A 21904-nucleotide genomic window follows, 5' to 3' on the forward strand; every position below is an offset into this window, starting at 1 on the left:
AATAAATGATGTCATCCTTGTCTGCTTGAATGTTTACTTCTCTCTGCACTGCCTTTGGCACACAATACTCTTCCAAAAACTAATCCATCCTGAAAGCCATTTTTCTTTTCCTTCCGATCCACCCTCGAGGCCCGCAGTAAAATGCCAGCTGCAAGCGGCTGAGCGGATGCTAGGAACGCAAAACCTTCTTTAAAAGCGTCTGCCTCCCAAAGCCAGCTCTGCAGCCTCCAAGGCAGCACCTCAGCTCCCAGTGCAGGAGGGGAACACCTAGGAAGCTCGAGATAGGTCTGGCTGAGGATGGCAGAGAGGGGAGATGGCTAGTGCTAGCTGCTTTCAAACCGGCTGGGGGCTGGCGAGCGTGACGGAGAGAACCCCGCAGACTTCGCGCCTTGGTTATCTCAGCCGGAGCCTGCGGGACACCCCGCCCAGATCAAAGCCCCCGTGGAAAGGAGCCAAGGGAACTTCTCCTGCACAATGGAAGGAAGCAGCAGCAGCAGCAGCTGTGGCTGGTGCCGTGTGTTTGTGCTCCAGCTCGCTGGCCGGGCTCTTCTGCCGGCAAAGAGGAGCGACAGAGCCGCGCTCGGGGTTCTCGACGTGCCAGAGAGCATCCAAGGCTTGGCCACGCTTTGGAAGGAAAAAGAAGGAAAAACTTCCTCTGTCAGTCATCTGCCCAAACAGACGTGAAATAAAGCCCTCAGAACAACCCACTAGGAGAAACCAGGGAGGGAAAGACTTTCTGTGTGAGTGTAGATGGAGCCTGACCGGGCAGGGTGGATGTGCTGAAATCCAGTGCTGCAAACATGGGAGCTTCTAAGAAATCCATTAAATATTTGGGGTGAGTTGTTGGCTTGGAAGGGTGTAACGTGCCAGGGACTGAGGTCACGGGATTACTCCAGTTTTCTCCATGTTTGTATTTAATTTATTTTAATTTTTTATATGATTTTATATAATTTTTATATTTTTAAAATATTAAATATTTATCTTTTGAAAGAATGGATCAGGTGACCAAGGTTTCTAGCAGTCAATTTCCTCAGTTTTCCTGCTCTAGCATTCAGCTACTTACTATTAAGTAAGTTTACCACTGCTCTTTGGAGGACTGTGTATTTATACATTTTCTAGTATAATGAGAGTGCCACTAAGTGTTTAGGGAAGGATTAATATAAAGTATATGAGTAATAACATGAGAAATGAAAAAAAAGGCTGTGACTCTGGAGCAAAAAAACTGCTTCTGTCCTGAGTGCTTGTTCCTTCTTTATGAGCTCTCCTGTCCCGTGTGGTTCTGTGCAAGGTTCTCTGTGTGGTCTTCATCTGGCAAAGCATAATCTAAAATAAAAAAAGAAAAAAAGCATTTTTTCTTTATCTTCATACTTACATGTACCAAAAAGCCACCAAGTGAGCCATTCAAATAAAGTGTACTACTTACCCTTAATTGAATTTACTGTTTTCAATATAATTGCAGATTCAGCACCATTATTTAATTTCAGGATTTAATGAATGTTGTCAGATCTCCTGAAGGGATACACATGAGGCTGATGAACTGGCTCCTGGTTCACTTGTGCTGTGTAGTCTCAAATTTCATTTAAATAAAGAAAGGTTTCTTCCTTTGACCTATATGACACGTCTCTGAACATCTTTCTATCTTGCACCTGTAGGAAAAAGGATCCCCTGAGCATGCAGCCCCATTCACACCTTCAGGGTCACTGCCAGCCTCTTATTCTTCCTTGCAGCTTCTGTTCCTCAACACAGAAGCAGAAGAAAACAAGTTCTGCAGGGATTCAATTAGTGCGGTGTCTCCAGGTGTCTCTGCCTGATTGGGATGTCATCCAGGTCTGCTGGACTTGGGGTGGAAATACAGCACAGCCCCTCTTCCCACAAGGAGGCATTTCCTGATTTATCAGGGCAATCATTCAAAGCCTCCCTGCTCTCCCCCATTATCACACCTCCACTGAGCTGATTCATGGCCTCAGTTTTGGGAGGTGATAAGGGCACCTGATGTATGGAGGCTCACAGTACTGCTGCACAGGACAGGCATGGGTGAGCTGCTGAATGTGATAATAAAGGTAGTAAACAAGGATTAATGAGAAAATAGTTTGGAGCTGTATCATGGGGCCATTCCCCATTTTTTTAAAAAGACACATTATGATCAGTTTAGACATTAAATAAATGTCTATAAAAACCTTCTTGGAGTTCTGATGATAATTGAAGCTTGACTCACTATGACCAACTAAACCAGTCAGTGTCTCAGAAAACAACCATGAATTTTGTTTCACCTTCCCTTTGAAACCATAAGCATTCCTAATTTTTCCTTCAAAAAACAAGAAAAAAAAATATTCTCAAAGACCATAAATTATTTCTCCTAGAGTATTGAGTTTTTTCTATAACAATGTTATTAAGAATCTAACCTGCTTATAGAAATGGAACATAATAACCTAATGAGAGAAAGTTGGCATCAACTATGGTGAATGAATTACTTTTTCAAAGTAAATTGAGGACAAATTATGGTATAGAATGAGGGAGCAACCAATTGCTCATCCTTTGAATCATGTTAGGCCAGTATTAAAGAGAACTGGTTTAAACGAGAAATTAGAACTAGTAAAATACATAGAAAGGAGGGAAAGAAATATTGATGAGTGGATATGTGGAATAAATATAAGCAAGAAGTAAGGAGTGAAAAAAGAGTATTAGAGAAAGGTATACATGTGTCACACTGCTTCTAAGTCCAATTAAATCTTAGAGATAAATTGAGAGAAGATATGAGTGTAAATCTGCTTGTAAGTTATAAATGTATGTTCATTGAACAAAATCTCCAAGGCAGTGCCAACCTAAATACCCCTTGGTGTGGAGATATTAGTTTAGATCACAACAGTACAACCAGACTGCATGACTCTGTCCCTTAGGTGAAGTAATTAAATACATAATTACACCGTTTCTGATTTCAGAGCTGGCTCTCTTGATGCATACATAGCCTGCAGTCATTTCACCACGCTCTTTATGCAGATAACTAGATCATGTTGGACATATCTGCTGTCCATTTCACTGGGATTACTTGGAACTGATTGAAAATCAGAACCTTTTAATGAAGAGTTCAGAAATTTAGCAGTCAGAGCTTGCTACCATAGTGAGCCTTTACTATAATGATAAAAGAGGTTAACAAATATCTGTGAGAGCTCCAGGGAAAACAGGGATTTATTTACCCTTCAGTCAGCCTACGAAAACAAGAAGGAGTTTGTGTAGAGCAAGCACAATTTTGCTGTGTGGCTTCCATTTCATCACACCCTCCTTGTTACTCAACAAATTGAACCAACTACAAGATAATTCAGAAATAAAGACTCCTGCTTTTAATGGGTTCATGTCAACGAGTTAAAAAACGCCTGCAGTAACTACTGGTCATAGTTAATGTTTGTAGAATATCCTGAGTTGAAAAGAACTCACAGGGCTCATCAGCCCAGTTCCTGCCCTGCACAGACCCCCAGCAATCCCACCCTGTCCATCCCTGGCAGTGCTGTCCAAAGGCTCCTGGAGCTCTGGCAGCCTCGGGGCTGTGCCCATCCCTGGGGAGCCTGGGCAGTGCCAGCACCCTCTGGGGAAGAGCCTTTCCCTGATATTCCAACCTAAACACCCCTGGCACAGCTCCAGCCATTCCCTGGGTCCTGTCCCTGTCACCTGAGAGATCAGTGCCTGTCCCTGCAATTCCCTTCAAGAGGAAATTGCAGACCATGATGAATGAACCTTCTCTTCTCCAGTCTGAATTGCTGCTTTTGCTAAAGAGCATGCCCATTTTCTCTTCAACTATTCTTCAAATGAAATACATCTGAGAATCACAGGAAATTCGAATGTGTGAGGAAGATCACCAAACTTCTGTAGATAAAAGGAAAAAAAATTACTGAGTAGAACCTTACTGTTATCTGAAATAGCCTCCCCCTCCTGTTTTAATCATAGCAATGCAATCCAGTACTGCCAACTGAGTGTGTTGGATGCTATCATCTCACCTTCTTGGAAGCACTGGACAGATGTGCTTTCTGAGGCACTATCTCAGCCCAATCTTATGCACTTTTGCAAAGATTTTAAAAGAACATTTTTGGATGAAAGGAGTGCTGATTGTCTCTTTCTCCCATCATTAGCTGCCAGTCTGAAGGCACTTCCCTGCCAGGGAATTTGTTTAAATTTAAAATTAAACTTTAGCTATGATGTTGAGACTCAAAGCTGATGCTGATGAACTGTTTTGATGCTGCCACTCCATCATTCAAGTATGATACGTGTTGCCTTTGTACTGTCTACAAACCATGCTCTAGTTGAGGATCAACCCTGTCTCTGACTACAAATAAGGAATTTTTCTTTTCTTGCATCAGGTATTTTTCTATAATTGCATATCTCTCTCTCTCATCAGTGACAAGTCTTTTCTCAGGGAGATGCCTGCCTTGAACATCCCTTGGAAGGATCTTTGTATGTATTTGCAAGCAGAGTGCTGTTAACCATTGTTTTCTCACAGAAACTGCTTTGAGTGTTGGTTTTAGTGTCTCTGACACTCATGATCTATCCCACAGGAGACATAAAAGTGTCATTTTGGGTAAAGTACACTGCAATTTTATTACAGAAGGCTTTCTATGCTAGGTTTTTTCTGTTGTTATCAAAGAAAAGGAATTGAACACCACCCCTGCTTCCCCCTTCCCCCCCCCCCCCCCCCCTTCATCCCTTGGGCTTGACTTTTTTTCTGAAAGTTTCTCTAAAATTTTCCAGTAAAACAAAGTAATGGAATTAAGGACCATGGACCCATTCAGGAACCTGGAATCTCTGCTGATATACGATGTCACTGATACACAGGGCCAACTCTCCTGGGACTCTTCTTCATCTTGGTTGTATTTCTGCTGCTTCTGACCTGGTGCTGCCTCTCTTCTCCAAATTAGAATGTAATGTCATCCAGAAGCTCTGCTGAGTGTCTCCTGTCACAGCACTGTCTCAGTGTTGAGTTGGATAGCAAAATAATGAATAAATGAATCTGTTTTATTCAGAAGATCTGGTGAGTTTTTATATAATTTTGTGTCTCAGCTGACCCTGAGTAAATATAGTTTCTCTGATCATAACTTGAGCATGAACAGTCCCAGCTGCTCATGCTCTCTGAAGCCTGAAAAAGAGGAGTTGGACATCACAGACAGAAGTAAAAATGGGAATAAACTCAGAAACCACCACAATATGAAGCGGCAGAGATGGAACTGCAAAGGAAGAGTCTATTTGGTTCTGTATTTCTACTGCTCTTCCAGTGCAGCTGCTGTTTATCCTCCTCTTCCAAAGAATCATCCATTGCAGTGCTGTTGCATGAGAAACAGCTCCACACTCCTGGGGTGCCTTTTTCTGCTTTTACAACAGTCAGAAATTAATGCTGTGGCTGGTGGCTGGGTGCTGTGCACTTGGCATCCAGCTGGGTGCTGCTCCAGAGTTTCCTCCTCCCCTCTCTCAATCCTTCTGATGTATTAAAATCTGGGTGTTTATTCCAAATCTTCAGACCGTGTCATTCAACAGCGTTTGGCAAGTTTTATTTATTAATTTTTTTCCCAACAAAAGCCTGCAAGGCAACAGAAAAGTAAAGCATAAAATACATTTGACTTAATTGGCAGCAGCAGACTGCATGCGTCAGAAAGAATTAACCTCCAATAAAGCAGGATGTGCAGGAAACACAATGTACTAGTTTGATATGGTCTTTCAAAGCTACCACTTCCTGAAACAGAGGCAGAAACACAGGTTGGCTAAGCCTGCAAGAGGCCTTTGGGTTGATGTGTGTGCAGCAGTTCTCAGAGGTCCTGCACATGCCTCACTGGAAACCTGGTGAGATGGAATTCAGGACCTCCAGCCGTGACAGGGCTTTCATACCCTTTTTCACCTTCAGTGTTTGAATCCAAGGCAGATGGAACAACGTTTATGCTTCCCCTCCTGTGATTCAGCCTCAATGTCCTCACCCAGTCTATGATCTGAATATTGAAGCAGCAGGAGCAGACAGTATCATTTCTGGGACACCCTCATCAGTGAAGACATAAAGAGATGGCTGATCCAAAACTGCGTAGCTTGCATCTTCAGAAATCCACCCAGTGTGAACAGACGTGTCTGGAGGACTATTTATAGAAAAGAAATTATTTCATGGGGGTTTGGATTTTCTTTTTTTTTTTAGAGTTAATGAAAGATGGACAGAAACATATGGCTGCGGTAAAGAAGGACAAAGGAACCTGTGCCCTGGTTTAAAGATTCATTTTCACTCTGCTGTGTAAGTGACATGGACTCATTTTTCATGGTTAAAAGAAGTAAGGAAAGAAGCTGACTTGGAGACAATGCCCTGTCATTAAAGTCTTGATAAGGATGCTCTCTCATACGAGTTGCACATCTCCAGCAAGGAATTCACATTGTTTTGGTAATGTTAACAAATAGTCCTTCAATGTATGCAAGGACTACCCATGGCAAACTGAGGCCTGGGGCTGGGAACACTTTGTGAGATTGTTTAAAACAGAAGTCTATTGATTCCTGTTTCTACTCAATAAAATAATTAAATTTCATCTTGGCCGATGGGACTAGGTGTTGGAACTGGAAGCCGGGTTCATTCTTGTAAGAGCAATTAATCACCTACTTAATTTTAAAGTGTTTAAATCATATTGATATCAGTGGGACTAAACCAAAGCTTAAACATACATTCTTGTTTGTATTATGTCCTGAATTTCCATAAGCATGATAATGAGATTTTGCAAGTTAAGAAGACAGTGACTCAGATCCCAGAGATCTGTTGTGCCTCTCTACTCCCCCTTTTTCTCATTAAGAAAAGCAAAATCATTCTTGGCTGATGTAATCTGGACCCTCAGGGTCACCATGGCCATTCTGGAGATGACATTCTGGTGAAACACCATTTGAAAACAAAGCAAAACAAAAAATCTTCATGGCTTCCTGAGCAAAACATAATGACTGCCTCACAGTCAAATTCTTCAATTTTTAATTTTATTCAGACTTTTATGAAAATCACCAGGATACACGTTTGGGGAAGTTTGGATCTAAAAAGCTGCTCCACTAAGATCATGGGCTCTTTTTTGGGTTATTCAGAAAACCCAGAGGCATGTGTGGTACTTTAAAATAGAAGCACTCAATAGCACTGTACAATCTGGATGATATGGACAGTGTTTCTCTTTCCTTCTCTGACAAATGGGGTGCTGTAGTGGCTGTTCTTGGGCACAAGGTTCTCTTCATCCCCATGGGAAGGTAAGACAATGAGACACCTCACAGGTACAGGTGTTTGGGGGCAGGGGTTCAATCTGCCCAGGAGAATCACAGAATCATGGAATGGTTTGGGTTGGAAGAGACCGTAAAGACAATTTCATTCCAACCCCCCTGCCCCAGACAGGGACACCTTCCACTAATCCCAGAAGCTTTGGGATCAACCTAAACATTATCATGTTATCTCTGCAGTAGATGAGGCTCAGTCCATTCCCCCAGAGAGGGCATCTCCTTGAGTTCTCATCTTTGCAGGCAGGCTTCTGTGCAACTGCTGTCTTTACTCAGACCTTTGCTGTCATTAGCTGATCCCTGACCAGAATTTTGGGAAACTGCAACTATCAGTAATTCAAGCAAAGACACTTTTACTTCTTGCAGTTGCTATCTATTTATCTGCAGTTTAAGGAGAGAGAATTGAGGCCTAATGGTCACTAACTATGCCCTGATGGTAGCTGTTTAATGAAGATAAATGGGGAGTGCTGTGTCAGCTTAGACACTGGCAATAAAGTCCCAGTAAGCAAGCAGGCTGCCTCTTCCATCTTCTGTCTCAAGATCCATTTTTACACTCTCTCCATGACCTAGATCTTCATATCCTCCAGCCTCTCCCTCCTTTCAGTAAATGCCCTTTTGTGTTTCTGAATGCATTTCTTCCCCTTCAAGTGGTGCTGTTTTACATTTTCCTGTCTTCAAGAAAAATAAGCACTGCCCTCCTTTGCCGCTGGCTTCATTACACCTCTGCCACATTATCATTTGCTTCCCTAAGAGATCTCTCACTTTTCATCCCTTCTCTAATTGTGTTCTTGCCATGCTCTGAAAAGGCTCACCACAGATGCTTTTCATGTGCTCTCTTCCTTGCCTTTGCCTTGCAGAGGTTTTCACAGTTCTCCCTTTAAACTAATGTTGTTCTTGATATGCTTGCTGTCTGAGAATGTAAACAGGAAAAGTTTATATTTAAAAACTTTATATTTATATATAAATTTATATTTTATTCATATTTAAATTTTATATTTATATATTTATATATTTATATTTTATTTATAATTTAAAAGTCAATATTCATAAAGTTTATAATTTTTTATTTATAAACAGGCAGGGCAAGTAGAAGACACCAAGGGCTGTTAGAGTGCACACATAATATTGTGGCATGTCAAGTCAGGGAGAGGTGGTGGGAGTTTTTCCCCCTTTGAGTCAATGACAAAAAATTGTATTAATTTGATTGCAACCTTATTTGCCAACAATATTTTTGGGACAGTTTGAGAACTACCAGCCATGATCATGCATGGGAGTGGGATGGAGACAGGCCAGAAGTTTTTCTGCCTTATGAAAGATTCTCAGGGACAACCAATTTTACCTTTGATTTTTTCTGGAGCAGGTAGCCTGGAAGAGTACAGAGAGAAAAGGTCCCTGCTCTGTGCTTTCCGTCATTGGCTGGAGGATGTCCACAAAATCCTGTGAGGAAAACAGGTGCCATACAAGATGCACCTGTTTCAGGAGAAGAAGAAAAACTGGGCTTCCTGTATGCCTGACTCAAGCAGGACTGAGGCACTCCATGATTTTTAGGACACGGAAAGTTTTTTCCGGATTATTTTTGCTGCACAACAGAGTCATGAGAAGTAGATATTGTTACTTAATTTAACTTCCTGGTGCATCGAACACTCTTTCACCTTTTTCCCAAGGACTCTCCACTGCTTTTACCCTCTTCCTTCCACCACAGCTCTAATGAAACTGCGATGAGTTGGCTACTTGAGCTGGTGAACCAGTTTCCAAACACTTGAATCTTTAACAAAGGCCCATTTTCTCAATATGACACTTCTTACAGGCAACAAACAACAGGAGTTTATATTACATCCTTCTACCAGGAGCACTCCAAAGCCACTTTGGGATGAATAGTTTCCACAAAGAAAATGAAAGCGGATCTTTTGCTCCTGCAAACTGATTTAACACATTTGAAACTGATAGCACAGCTCTGCATAAGCTGAGAATGTGAACCAGCATGTCTCGTTCCGTGTTACAAAGAAAGTTCGTTGTCATCATGAAATGACTTACAATTGCACTAACATTTTGTCAAAGTCCTCCCACAACCCCTGTGGTGCTTTCACACCAGTTTTTCCTGCAGATCCCAGTAAAAAATTGCATAGACCGTTTGATATGCCACTCTTCATTGTAACTTCAATGCTTGCTATGAGCTCATAACCCCCCATGTTAGTGCACCAGCGATGTGGTTCATGAGTCGTTCATAAAGGGCCAAACATATATATTGTTTTTGTTGACATCTATGCTTCCATTTTCTTTCTAGAGCTTGCCAGATGGTGTGTGCTGAAGGGCTTTGAGTAGGGTCCTGTCACTGATCCCCTCAAGGTCACTGGAACATTTTTTCGACTCCATCAGTAACAGTAGCATTGTTCTAAAATTATGTGAGTGCATTGTGTTACAGAACACCAAACAATGCTGTCATGAGCTCACACAACTTGCACACAAGCTGCAGGCGTCTTCAGCAACCAAACTTTCCTTGACACAAAACAAATTTAACATATGAGATAGCTCAGAAGCGTAGAGGGGAATGGTACCATGAGAATGAGTGAGGCAAAGGTTGAGGTTTGTCTTGTCTCTGCCAGAGAAGGACGAATTTCCACCTTGGAAAGGTTCCTTATCCCAGGCCACACAAACATTCTTCACTTCAACAGTGAATTAAAATCATACTTTGCCCCAAGGGGCGTCGTCTCATCTGTACCTTGAGGGTAGAGTGTGAAACTCCCTCATAAATTCCAGCTCCTATGATATGGGGGATGGCCAAAGAAGGTTTGAGCAGATCTCCACAACTTTTATGCGCAAAGGATGCTCAGAAGAAAGAGGACAATAATGAAAAACAAAAACAGCACTATTTCTCCATCACACTTGATGTTTTCATTATTTGCAATTATTTCGGGGCAGAGATTAATAGTGAAAGTATTCTAATTTGGAAAACATTGAACTCTTGCAAACTGAGACAAAATAACAATATCTCACTGAATGGGTAAGGTTGGAAGGGACCACTGAAGGACATCTGGTCCAAACCCCTTCTTAAGCAGGATTCCCTAGTTCTATTAAGGATTGTCCCCCAGGAAGAAGACTCCAATATCATTAAACAAAAAGTGCCTAAAAAAAAAAAGCTACACTCTACTAGAGCTTGTGGATTTCCTATACTTTGTTTCTAAGACTTCCTGAGTTTTTTCTCAGAGACACTGTAATCCACAGGAGCAGAGCTGGAGTAGTTACAGATGAAAAAGTGACAGAGGGATCCTAGAAAAAGTGTGACCCTTTGGCAGCAGTCTGGGGTGATGACCGGAGGATCCTCCCTGCCCAGGAGGAGGCTGGTGAAGAGTGTGATCTTCTGGCACTACGTGGTGCCAGCCTGGTGGAAAAAAAAAAAAAAAGAGCCCAGGGGCAGGAAAGGGTGAACACCTCAAAGATGAAGTACCTCATGCCCTTGCCTCACCCAGAGACAGAAACCAAACTTCCCAAACTTTGTTCCCCAATGCCTCGCTACCCCATGGCTGTGAGGTGGCACCACCAAAGCACAGCAGAGTTGTGCTGATGGGGGGTAAGCCTCAAGAAGGAGCTGGCAGGAGGAGAGAACAGTCCTGAGATACTGCTGCAGCAAACACATATCTTGACAGTTCACAGATGCTTCCCAAGGAGCTTTACCACAGGCATTTTACGAAAATGTGGTTAGAGTTGGAGACCAGTAGCTTATACATCACAGATTCTGATAAAAAAAACTGAGCAAAAATGTCAGCACGTTTGGGAGCTGTCAAAAGCTGGGGCTCATGCATGTCTCATACAGAGAAAGAGAGAGAAAAGAGAAAGAAAATAAACTCCATCACATTTGAGATCTTTGGAGCTGATCTACTGCAGTAACATGAAGCAACAGCTGTCAAAACAGCAGCCAGAGGGGTTGTCTTTGCAGTTGGACGAGTTGGTTCCACCAAGGCAGTCAACCCCACAAAGCTCCAGAAGGGAAGAATGAGAGGGGACACTAAGATATCCGTCCTGCCTGGGTATCACTGACTTCTCCAGGAGGTGAGATTTAATTTCCACGAGGTTGCTGAGCCACTGGCGAAGGTGGGGAGCTCTCTCTGAGGAGGAGAAAGATGAAACCTGGCATTGCTGCGGAGGAGCTCGTTGGATGCTGAGGCTGACTGCCTGCAATGGCAGCAAGACTGCTCTCAGCAGCAACTTGGAAAGGAAACTTAAAACCCTCCAACGGGCTGTGGCCTGTGCCATTGTCACAGCGTGAGGCTCCACCGAACGGAAAATACCCCTTGGCCTGCAGCCCTTCCTCTCTGATGCTCAGTGAGGAGAGTGTTGGCTCTCGTCACCCTCCTGTCGACAGCCCAGCCCCTGGGACTGCCTTCCCTGCAGGGATCTGGAGAGGGATGCTCCATCTGCTTCTGGAGTGGAAATCCCACCTGGGTGGCAAGTTCTACTCTGCTGGTGCCCCCGAGGACACGATTTGGACCAGAGATGTTTCTGTCATTTTAGTGATAGGCACAGCACTAAAGCCCCCTTCTGCCTGGGGGGCCCATGGCACAGTCCATTTTTAACTTTTAAGGATATTCTGGGAAAAAATAAAAAAATAAAAAAAAAAGAAAAAAAGAAAAAGAGAAAATAAAAAAGAACAGAACCAAAGCATGTTTTTATCCATTACCATAAAGAGGGCTTGTGAATGCATGGTATTAGTATCCCAAAAGCTATTAAACTCCCTAGTGATGGGAAACAGATGGAAAATAAGACAAAAGAATTCACAACTCATGTTAGACTGAATTGAATTCCTTTAATTTCACACAATGAATAACATATGAATAGGATTAACTTTTTTTTTTTCTTTTTTTTTTTTAGTTAAGTGCTCTATACTGTGCTAACCTGATTTGGTAGCGAAAAGACTGAGCTTTGTTTTAGAAAAAAATGTTTAAAAACCAACATCTAAGATCATGAAGGAGCATGACATTAAAGCATGCCAGATGTATCTAAGCCTCAAAGAACATCAAGTCCATATCCATTTTTAAATGTACAAAAATGCTTCATGAATAAAAACTGTTACAAAAAGAACATTTCAAACAATGTACAAGTTTTTTTCTTGCCTCTATATTCAATAAAATACAAATACATTTTTTTGCTCTAAAATATGTTTACATACAATCAAAGTAGAACATGCAAATTACACTTTAAAAAAGGCTTTTAAAAACCACTTATGAATACAAACTAAAAATTAGCCAGCACGACTTATAGAACAATCTTGTGCCCCATTCGTTTGATTTTTTAATTTTTTTGAAATACAGTATATACATATTTAACACTTCATGTGCATTTATTATTTAAGAAATAGCTTAAAAAATAAAGAAAAAGAAAAGTAAAACAAACCAACATGGGATTGAACTGCTTCCCCATGTTGTCCAATTGGCAGCTCTTTTCATGTTTTTATATTTTTTTCTTTTTCTTTTTTTTTCTATGTAGTGTTTTATGCAAACTAGGCAGGCATCTTAAGGAGATCTCCAATATGTGTTCTTTGTTGAAATGTGCTTCTAATTATCTCAGAACTGCTGCACCCCAGTTTTTGGATGATATGGAAAGAAGAGGCATTACAAGAGTAAGATGTTTATTTTTTTCAATTCAGAAAACCATCCTGGTTTTGTTTCTTAGATTTTTTTTTCCTTTTTTAAAATTTGTTTGGTGTTTTTTGTTTTGTTTCCCTTTTCCCTGTATTCTTTTAGTTGTTCTTCAAACTCTTCAGGATGCTCATTAGATGTGCTTAAGTGCAGTCCTGAATCAGGGCCTGTGAAAATAAGAGTTAGGGAAATCCTTGTGTTTGGAACAGTGATTTCTGTTTATTTGGTGCATTTTTGTAGTGCTCAGAAGTCCCTGTGATGAAGTGGCATCCCATTGCACCAGATGCTACCCAAATAGTCACAATTAGAATATTCTATGTTCCACAACATTTCTGCCAAATGGGCCATGCTGTAGGATACCTGGGTAGCTGATGACTATTTTCACCTCTTCTAAATTTATTTTTTTCATTTTTTTTTACAGTTATCCAAAAACATGCAAGGTGCTTCACAGAAAATTTAATATTGAAGGGCTCAAGAAACTGGCAGCATGAAGGTCTTGGAGACACAAGTGGTAATGTTTTTTTTTTTTTGTGTTTTTTTTTTTGTTTTTTTTTTTTTTCCTCTCTCCCTGAATATTTATCCCCATTTCTGGTTTTACACTGGATTGAGGAATAAAAGACCCACAGAGTGGATGCAAACCCGTGGCCTTATTTCATATGGCTCACAGCCACGTGATACTGTTTCGTGTTTTTATTGAAGCATGCTCAGGTGTGTGCTAATCTGTGACACAGTGGAGGTGTTTGAAAGGTTTTTTTGGTCTTAGTAAGCAAAAGGGCTTTCACCCCAGTTTTATACAGTTTTTGGAAACGTGGGGAGAGAATCTAGAGAGTTCTTCAGTAAATCTTCCTTGTGGTAAGGGAAAAAAAAATCAAAAAGCTCATTACTGGAATATTGTTGGGTAATAAACGGTAGGAGTGGGATTTTAGCCTTAAGCCCTAAAACTAAATCCTTTATGATCTGCATGTAGTACATCGCCTTAAAATATTATTCTGTCAGCAACTTGCTTATCATCTTTATAGACTATGCAACATGCAGAACACAAATTCTGAGTGCCATCTAACAGAATTTTCAGTCGGCTTTTTATGACACTAACTAGTTACTCTCCCTGTCAGCCCAGGACCAACTGCATGACGGTGTTGTGCGGACAAACAGCCACAGCTGAACCACAGCACCACGCTCCACCAGCACCTTCTGGCCATGAAAACACAAACCTTGATCTTCTGGATAGAGCCCATCCCATGCTGAGAGCTTTTAGCTACCAAGTCCTGAGCTTAGTTTCTCTAGGACAAATAGGACCTCTTCATGGTTTTGCTCAATGAAGGGTCTGTGGGGTTGTTCCCTCCTCGTGGATGCTCTCCTTAAACACTGTGCCTCTAGCAGCCTTTTGGATAGCACTTTTTGGAAGGATAAGAGCATTCTTTTCCCAAATCTCAGGAGCATGAGAGGCAGCAGCCACTCAATGTTACTTCCCTGGGGCAGTTTTACCCAAGTGTGTCCAAAAAGGACCCAAATCCATCTTGATGCCACAATGGGCATTTTATGACAGACTTTGTTGCCTTCAGACCTTTTTTCACTCACTACACACTGAAATGTCCTTTAATGCTAGGAAGGACATCACTGGAGATAAAACTAAGGATAAGTTGTTTGGCTTAATTTCAGCTACCTGGAATACCAAACTTACGATTTTCTTTCTGTCATTTTAAGTGACTGTCACGTACTTTCAAGCCCAAAGGAGATTGGGAATAAAAGATTTATAAATTAACTAAACCTCAATCCAATGTTTTTTAAGGAAGAAGAGAGGAGTTCAATGAGGTTTAGGGTTTTTTTCTGCAGGCCTACAACTTCAGTCAATAACACTGTGCTAATTCAAGAGAGCTGAAAAGCAAAATTGGTTTTAACAGAACGAGCAACCAGCCAATTTATTTCTAAGCTGCATTAATTGGAAAACAAAAAAGCACAAATAGGTATGATGAATGATGCAAAACAAATTGGAAACAAAATTCTGCGATCCCTCTTATCAGGTTTAAGGAGTTAGGATCTCAAAATTTGTTCCAGTCTTAAAAAAATAAAAAATAATACATCCCCTCTTCCAGCTCCCCGACGCAATCCTATCCCCATATGCGTTCAGTTTTAATAAGCTAAGGTGCTATCACAGAAGAAAAATCAGTCTCTAAAAAACAACGAGTTGTATGTTTACAGTGTTCCTCTAACACCATAGTCTTGATATGATTTTTGTAAATAAATAACAGAATAGAAACACAATATTTTTTTGTGGGGACTTTTTGTTGGGTTTGTTGTTTTGTTTTTTTGGTGGGGTTTTCTTGTTTTCTTGTGGTTCTTCTTCTTTTTTTTTTTTTTTTTTTTTTTTTTAGTGTCGTGCTATATGAAGCTTCCTTGGCAATAAACCAATTCAAGATTTCTCGAAAAAGGGAATAGCATTTGGCTTGTCAACCATGAAGTGATTCCAATCCCCCCTCCCTTGGTGGAATCTTCCCTCCCTGTTCCCATTTTAATATCCATCTTGCCATGCTAGGTGTTGAGTGCACCGCAGGATTTAAAAAGAAAGGAAATAGAGTTGAAAGTACCTATTTCAAATTTCAACAATTTACTTTCTTTTTTAAAAGCATTGACACTGCAATGGAACAGCTTTTTGTTCAGTCTTTGTTTTAGCGAAACATTTTAATTGGGCTGTGGATATGGAGCTTGGGTATTTTACCCAAGTTTAATCAATGGCTAACGGACAACTCGAATGAGAAATGTACAATTTGAACTGACCATTTAAAGAGACGATTTGTCACACACAGTTTGCATCCATGCAGACTGAGAGCTTTATAATTACATTATGTACAAAAAAAAAAAAATTATTTTTTAGTTTATTAAGGCAACCACAACTTGGAGAACATGTCCAAAGTGGCATTAATACAATTGCAGTGGTGATACCCTTTGAACATTTTTATTTCTATTTTCAGATAAGAACACTTATTCCTTTTCTTTTTTTTTTTTTCAGAAATAATTGCCAAGAAAGGATCTATTATCCATAGGGTTTGTTCTATAGTTTTTTAAAACAATCTACTTTATCTATTTTCTTTAAAAGATAATATCAAGGCATTGCTACCCAAAGCAAATTATTAATATTCTGGTTTTCCCGTTAATTTCACTGGGAATTGCAGATGGCAAAAACTTGGTAGATTTGGGTTCTGGTTTTTATTCTATTTTTTTTTCTGTCCTATTTTTTTTCTTTTATCTTTTTTATATTCTTTTTTTTGGTGATTTTTTTTTCCATGTTTACTATAACTATTCCCCAGAAGTGTCTTGCTGTTCTCTACTCATATGTACCGAGCATCAAAACAACTTGGCTGATGGATGACCCCTTTTTCACATGCCATTGCCAAGTTGCTTCATATAAACGTGCTATTGTAACCGAATATCCGTGTATACCTTATTTTAAATGCTGTGATATTCCATCGTTTCCTGGGATAGCACTCGAAATGAGTGTGCACGTGTGTAAGGCTCTAATTTTCTATTGCCTATATTGCAGCTAGTTGTAACTAGGCAAGTAAATGAGAAAGAAATATATAGTTCTAGCAGGAGCCAGGCCTTTTGGCTTATGCTGTCCCAAAGCCTGGTAGGTATACAAAACTGGAAAAAAAAAAAATCAAATAGGTTATAACCAATATCACAGTTGAGAAAATTACATTATTTTTTGTTGGGTTTTTTCTTCTTTGTTTCTTTCTTTGTTTCTTTGTTTCTTTGTTTCTTTTTTTGTTGTTGTTGTTGTTTCTTTTTTTTTTTTTCCTTTTTTACAGTGATTTATGCTATGGTAAAGTTACTCTTAGTTTCACCTGGCCCACCAAACAGAATCAGAGTCGAGCATGCACCCTTAGTGACAACGTTCAACTATCTGCGAGGATGACTTCCAGCCTCTGGGTACGGTATGAGAACAGCAATGCTGAGATTCAGATTAGTTTTGGAAACTCGGCAGAGTTCATGCTTTTTCCAACTTTGACACACATCCTCCTCTCCTGTATCCCCCACTTTTCCCGCGCCTTTCCCCCCTCTTTCCTTGGGGGGGGAGGCTTGGGTCAAAGCGATGAAGAGGAAAGATGCGCGCCCCAGCTGGCACAGCTCTCTGCAATGAGTTCTGGCTGCTGAAGGGACAGGTCAGTCTGGTGCGGCCAAAGGGGTGAGGCGGACTGTGCACCTCCTGTCCCCCGGTCCTGGCGTGCTCCACTGTGGGCACCCAACATCTGACGAGGTGCACTGGCCTTAGGGAAGGCCTTCGCTTTCGCTCCCTCTGCCTTTCCGGTGCCGCTTCACTTTCACGTCCTCCTCTTCCTCCTGCGGGGTCTTGTTTTTCCTTTTTCCAACCCGGGGTGCCCGGGGTAGAGGGAGAGGGAGTGGAGGGGGTGGAGGAGGCAGAGGTGGCGGCAGCGGTGGCGTCTCTCGAGCCATGTGTATGACAGCCTCGATGGTGGCCATGATTGTATCTTGAGTGGCTGCTTGCTCCAATATTAATGGGTTGAGTGTTGGTCTCTGACCTCTTTTGCTCGGAAGGTCAACGCATTTTTCCAGAACGGGCATTTGGTCTCTGGAGTCTTCGTCAAAGGAAAGGGGTTGCTTCCGAGGACGCCCCCTCCTCTTCTTCACGAAGTTATTGCCTGTCTTTGATTGTCTCTGCAGCCGCTTGGCTTTCAGGATCTTGTTCACGTGGTCCAGGTTCTTCTTTGTGGACAGGATCTTGGTGTAGTTGCACATCTTGCGCACCTCGCACTGGATTGCTTCAATTTCACGGCGCTTGAACCTTTTCTTCAGTGGTGAGCTGGCTGTTGGGAGACAAGGAGAGAAACAGGGGTGGGTCAAACAGCAGTGATTGGAAACTCTTCTTTTACCCTTTCTAGAATCATGAAGAGTAGATGAAAATACAACTTTCATATAAGTAGTCTTCAGAGATTTCTCTCTGCCTGTTCCCTCTTCTAAAGCAACAAAGCTTTTGCTACGTTTGAGCAATGTTTTAGCATGAGTTTGCTTCATTCTCATTTTTCAACCTTTAATAGGAGAGAAGGAAGCTTAGCATGGCTGTCATATTGATCCAACTTAATTATTAAACCTTCTGTACCCCAAAGGTATAATCCTGATGTCTTCAATTCAGCCTTTAATTCTTGTCATGAATGCCAGTTTGTATGAAAAGTGTTTGTTGCTGAAACTAGTGGGCAGAGACAAGACGTGTGGGTCACTCCATCTGCGGCAAATTCATTAGCCCTTCCCGGGTTTCTGTACTATCATCTCTTCAGATACTAGCTGAAACTACTCAGTCATATAATTGACTTTAATGGCCCCCAAAAGTAAGCTTACTCCTGGTTCAGATCACTTACTTTGGATCTGAACGAAGTCCAAAGTAGTTAAGTTTCTTGCCAAGGTCACGTTGTGAGTCATTGTCAGAGCTGGGAAGAGTACCCAGAATTTCTTGGCTCCTTGTCCTTTGCTTAGGACACGAGACCTTGCTTGTTTTGCCTAAATTGTCTCATTGTCCTTTCCTGAAAACGGCATCTGTTCAGAGTTCAGGATTTGCACACAGATTAGACGTAACTACTCCTTTGTGAGGGAAGCAGAATGTATTAATTCTGCTATTGCAATAACTGGTGCTCCCTTTCACTCCTAACATATCCATTCTGTGCTGCTGGGAAAGAAAGGATGGAGCTCAGAATTTCTTTTTTGGTAAAGAATAAAACATCCTACTAAATTAACCTCAGCCCACATCTACTTGCAAACTTAATTTACACCTGACTGTCAAGCAGCCATTTGGGTTTGAAATCCCTGAAGTTTCCTGAGCAGGCAAGATTTTGAGAAAGGTTCATTTTGGGGTTATCTCTGCCTTCATGGCTAACAGGCTAATCTTCCAGCAGTAGTTTAAATAAGGTTGCTATTGTAGCATTTTTTGCAGATAACCAGGAGCTGTCAAGTTGTAGAATCTCCTCTTGCTCTCTATGGGCTGTGACAGATTCAGCATATAAACCTCATTCACTGGCCTCCCCTCTTGGAGAACATAAATTATTGGCTCTTATACCACCATGTTGCTTGGATTCAGCGAAGAGCTTGCATAAACAAACCCAAGTTACAATGTAAGAAGTAGGAGTGAGTCATAAACAAAACACAGACATATGCTCTCTTATAAATAAAGACCTGGGATGGCCAACTTCCCAAAGTCTGGTTTTCATTAATTACAAAACAAAATACATTTTCCATATGTAACCCACTCCCCACACCAAAAAGAAAAATAAAACCCATTTGCAGTTTGTGGTTCACAGAGGACAAAAGAAAAGAGGAATGCAGTCATTTTGGTACCAAAGGAAAAGAGAAAGGAAATGAAATATCCAAGTTGCTCAGGAGAAGCTAATTAGTTGCACAAAATTCCTCCCAAGTAGGTCACCCCTAAAAACTGTGGATTCAAGATCCCTAAAGGCAAGTGGCAGCAAGCTATTTCCCAGAAATTTGATCAAAAAAGGTTAAGTCCCTGTCACAGAACATGATTATTCTCATCTGTCCTCACTGGTGATTGACACAAGCAGCCCCAATAACTTCAGCCTTAAGCATTCAAATCCTTTGAGTCCCACCCAAATCCTGAGAGTAGCTTCAGGTCAGAAGATCTAAAAAAATCAAACATTTGGCACACTCCTCAAGTTCGCTGTCCACCTTTTGCCTTTTATTTCTATTGTCAGGGTGCATTTTAAAATCCTATATATTTTTTAAAATTCCATTATTTGAGGTGCTTTTTTTTTTTTTTTTTTCTGAAAGTAAAGCTGAAATTTTTCAGTTGGTGATTGACCACAGAAAATTTAGCAGAAATGCAGGAAAGCTTGCAAGGTATCATGATGATACCAGGAGATTTGGCTTTTCTCTCAATTTTCATTGGAAAGAAAGTAAGCCAAGGAACTGGGGAAAAAAATTTGAAGTAAAAGCATTAGCCAAGTCCCTGCAAAGACGTTATGTCTTTACTGAGATTTATCTGTAGCCAGCTGTTTCTGCAGATTGGTGTTACCACCTGAAAGTGGTCAATGGAGACCTGGTCTGTGCAGCTGGTAGAGGATGACCTCAGCTTCTAAACCCTAAAATGGGAACTCGATGCAATTCAAGATGACCTTGCACATTGTTTGGAAATCCTGATTAGAACACAGAGCTCCTGTCCATCCTGAAACCCTCTTAGGCACTCAAGAGGTCACTCAGGCTGAGAGTCCTGAGTGGGTCCTGATTCTGAATAGACACCACCCAAGTGGAGCAAAGGCTGGCACCTGCCTTCTGCCAAACTCCCCAATTCCCCAAAATTAACTGATATGCAGGCAATTATGGGTAGGCTTCTGGTCCTGCATGTAAATGGATGGCTGAACACCACTTTCAGTGTATTTCTTCATGTTTAGATACTTTTTTTGCCCTTACAAAACTTTGCAAACTCTCCAGTCTGTTCATTTTTGTGCTGAAACACATTTTCACATTTAGGAAAAAAAAAACCTGTGCTGTTCTATGCTGGCTTAATAAACTAATTTTTCCTTTGTAAATGCTTTGGGGTGTTTATGGCTTTCTCAGGGAGCTTGTTAGAAGCTACTAATAATTCTTTTTGTTTCTTCCTAGCAAGGCTCTGAACTTGCAGGCTTTAGAAATCATTTGAGTTGTTACACAGTCTGCCAGTAGTCAGAATGCATGTACTGAGTAAGTACCTATGCTTTCAGGTCAGGCTTTTAAAATGAGATATTAGGAAACCCAACATTATTTTGATTGTTGAATGTCAGGGACATCTGATTCTACATTTGGTGTAGGAAGACTACGCAGAAATAGTCTGATGGGCCTGCAGGGGGAAGCTTTGATGAGGTGTGCCTATGATAAAATATCAGGGAGATCTGCCAAAGTAAACTAGTATTGAAGTGAGAGCCATTAGGTGTTATCAACTCATCTGGAAGCTCTTGGTGAGCAATCTTTGATATAAAGTATTTTCCTATATTGCCATGTGACTTACTGCTGTGCTGAAAGCCAAAGCTATGCATTAATCTTTTCCATTTTATCCAGACAGACCCTGCCCAACCTTGGACCCAGGCTGGTCTGTGTTGGTCTTAGTTTTTTTGATTTTTTTCTGGTCTGCCTCCACAGAGGCAAAATCCAGCCCAAAATGAAGGGAAACTAGAAATGCATGATGCAGCACAAGCTTTTATACTTTTGCTTCATCCTTTCTTCACTCTCCAAACAACCCCACCTAGCTGCCCCAAAACAAGCAAGAACCAATGTTAGCCTTAAACCACAGCTTTACACATTTCAAGTAGGGCACATGGAGGTCTGGTGTTTCTCCCCAGGGTCCACAGGTGCAGTGAGGCTCAATCTCTCAAACTAGAAATGGCTGCAGGCCATGCTGGGGAGCCAAACAGGAATGATATGATGCTGGAAACAGCTTCTGAAGCAAAGATAGCCACTCCTGACAAAAATATATATTTCCAAGGGGAGCTGAGAGGAGGCTGAAAAACCCACTCCAGCAGTGATGGTGAACAAGGAGGTGAGCCCAGGCAGAACAGACCCTTTGGATGCTCTTTGTTGGCCCCCCTAAGTTCATTCTGGATGGCTGTACTGTGTCTGAAGCCCTAAAATCCTTCTTGCTGCCTGTTATTTTCCATCCCTTCAGAGGTGCCTGAGGCCACTTGCAAGAACATGGCACAGAGGAGGCTGCTCAGAGCTGGGGCCAATTTCTTGGCTTGCACTGAATGGAGGAATTTTCAAAGAGCTTCCTATTAATTACAGAAAACCCATAGCACTGTCCTGTTTTCCCATTAACACAGTTTCTTTCAGTTTTCAGCTAAATTATTTCAACATCTGGGCTACAGATAAACCAAAAATTTAATTAGACTTCTGAAAATGGAAAGAATGAACTATGCAGTCAAGCATACACTTTCATCTTGAAAAGGATCATAAAATATTTGTGTGCTTTCCTCCTCTGCTGCTTTAAAAATCTGTCCTTGGTTTATATATAGGAAAGTACTAAA

The 21904-nt window shown here is 41.2% G+C and overlaps 1 protein-coding gene across 2 annotated transcripts in view; it reads right to left on the reverse strand.

Moving 5' to 3' along the window:
• Positions 1–12030: 12030 nt before the first annotated feature.
• Positions 12031–21904, reverse strand: part of SETBP1 (SET binding protein 1) — a 264672-nt gene continuing 254798 nt past the window's right edge. For both annotated transcript variants that reach the window (XM_084225792.1, XM_084225791.1), the window contains one exon: positions 12031–17710. In XM_084225792.1, coding sequence (XP_084081918.1) covers positions 17154–17710 — 557 coding nt within the window. In that variant the 3' untranslated portion in view covers positions 12031–17153. The remainder of the gene's footprint in view (positions 17711–21904) is intronic.

The sequence above is a fragment of the Fringilla coelebs genome (assembly GCF_963513975.1).
Source record: "Fringilla coelebs genome assembly, chromosome: Z".
Lineage (NCBI taxonomy): Eukaryota > Metazoa > Chordata > Aves > Passeriformes > Fringillidae > Fringilla > Fringilla coelebs.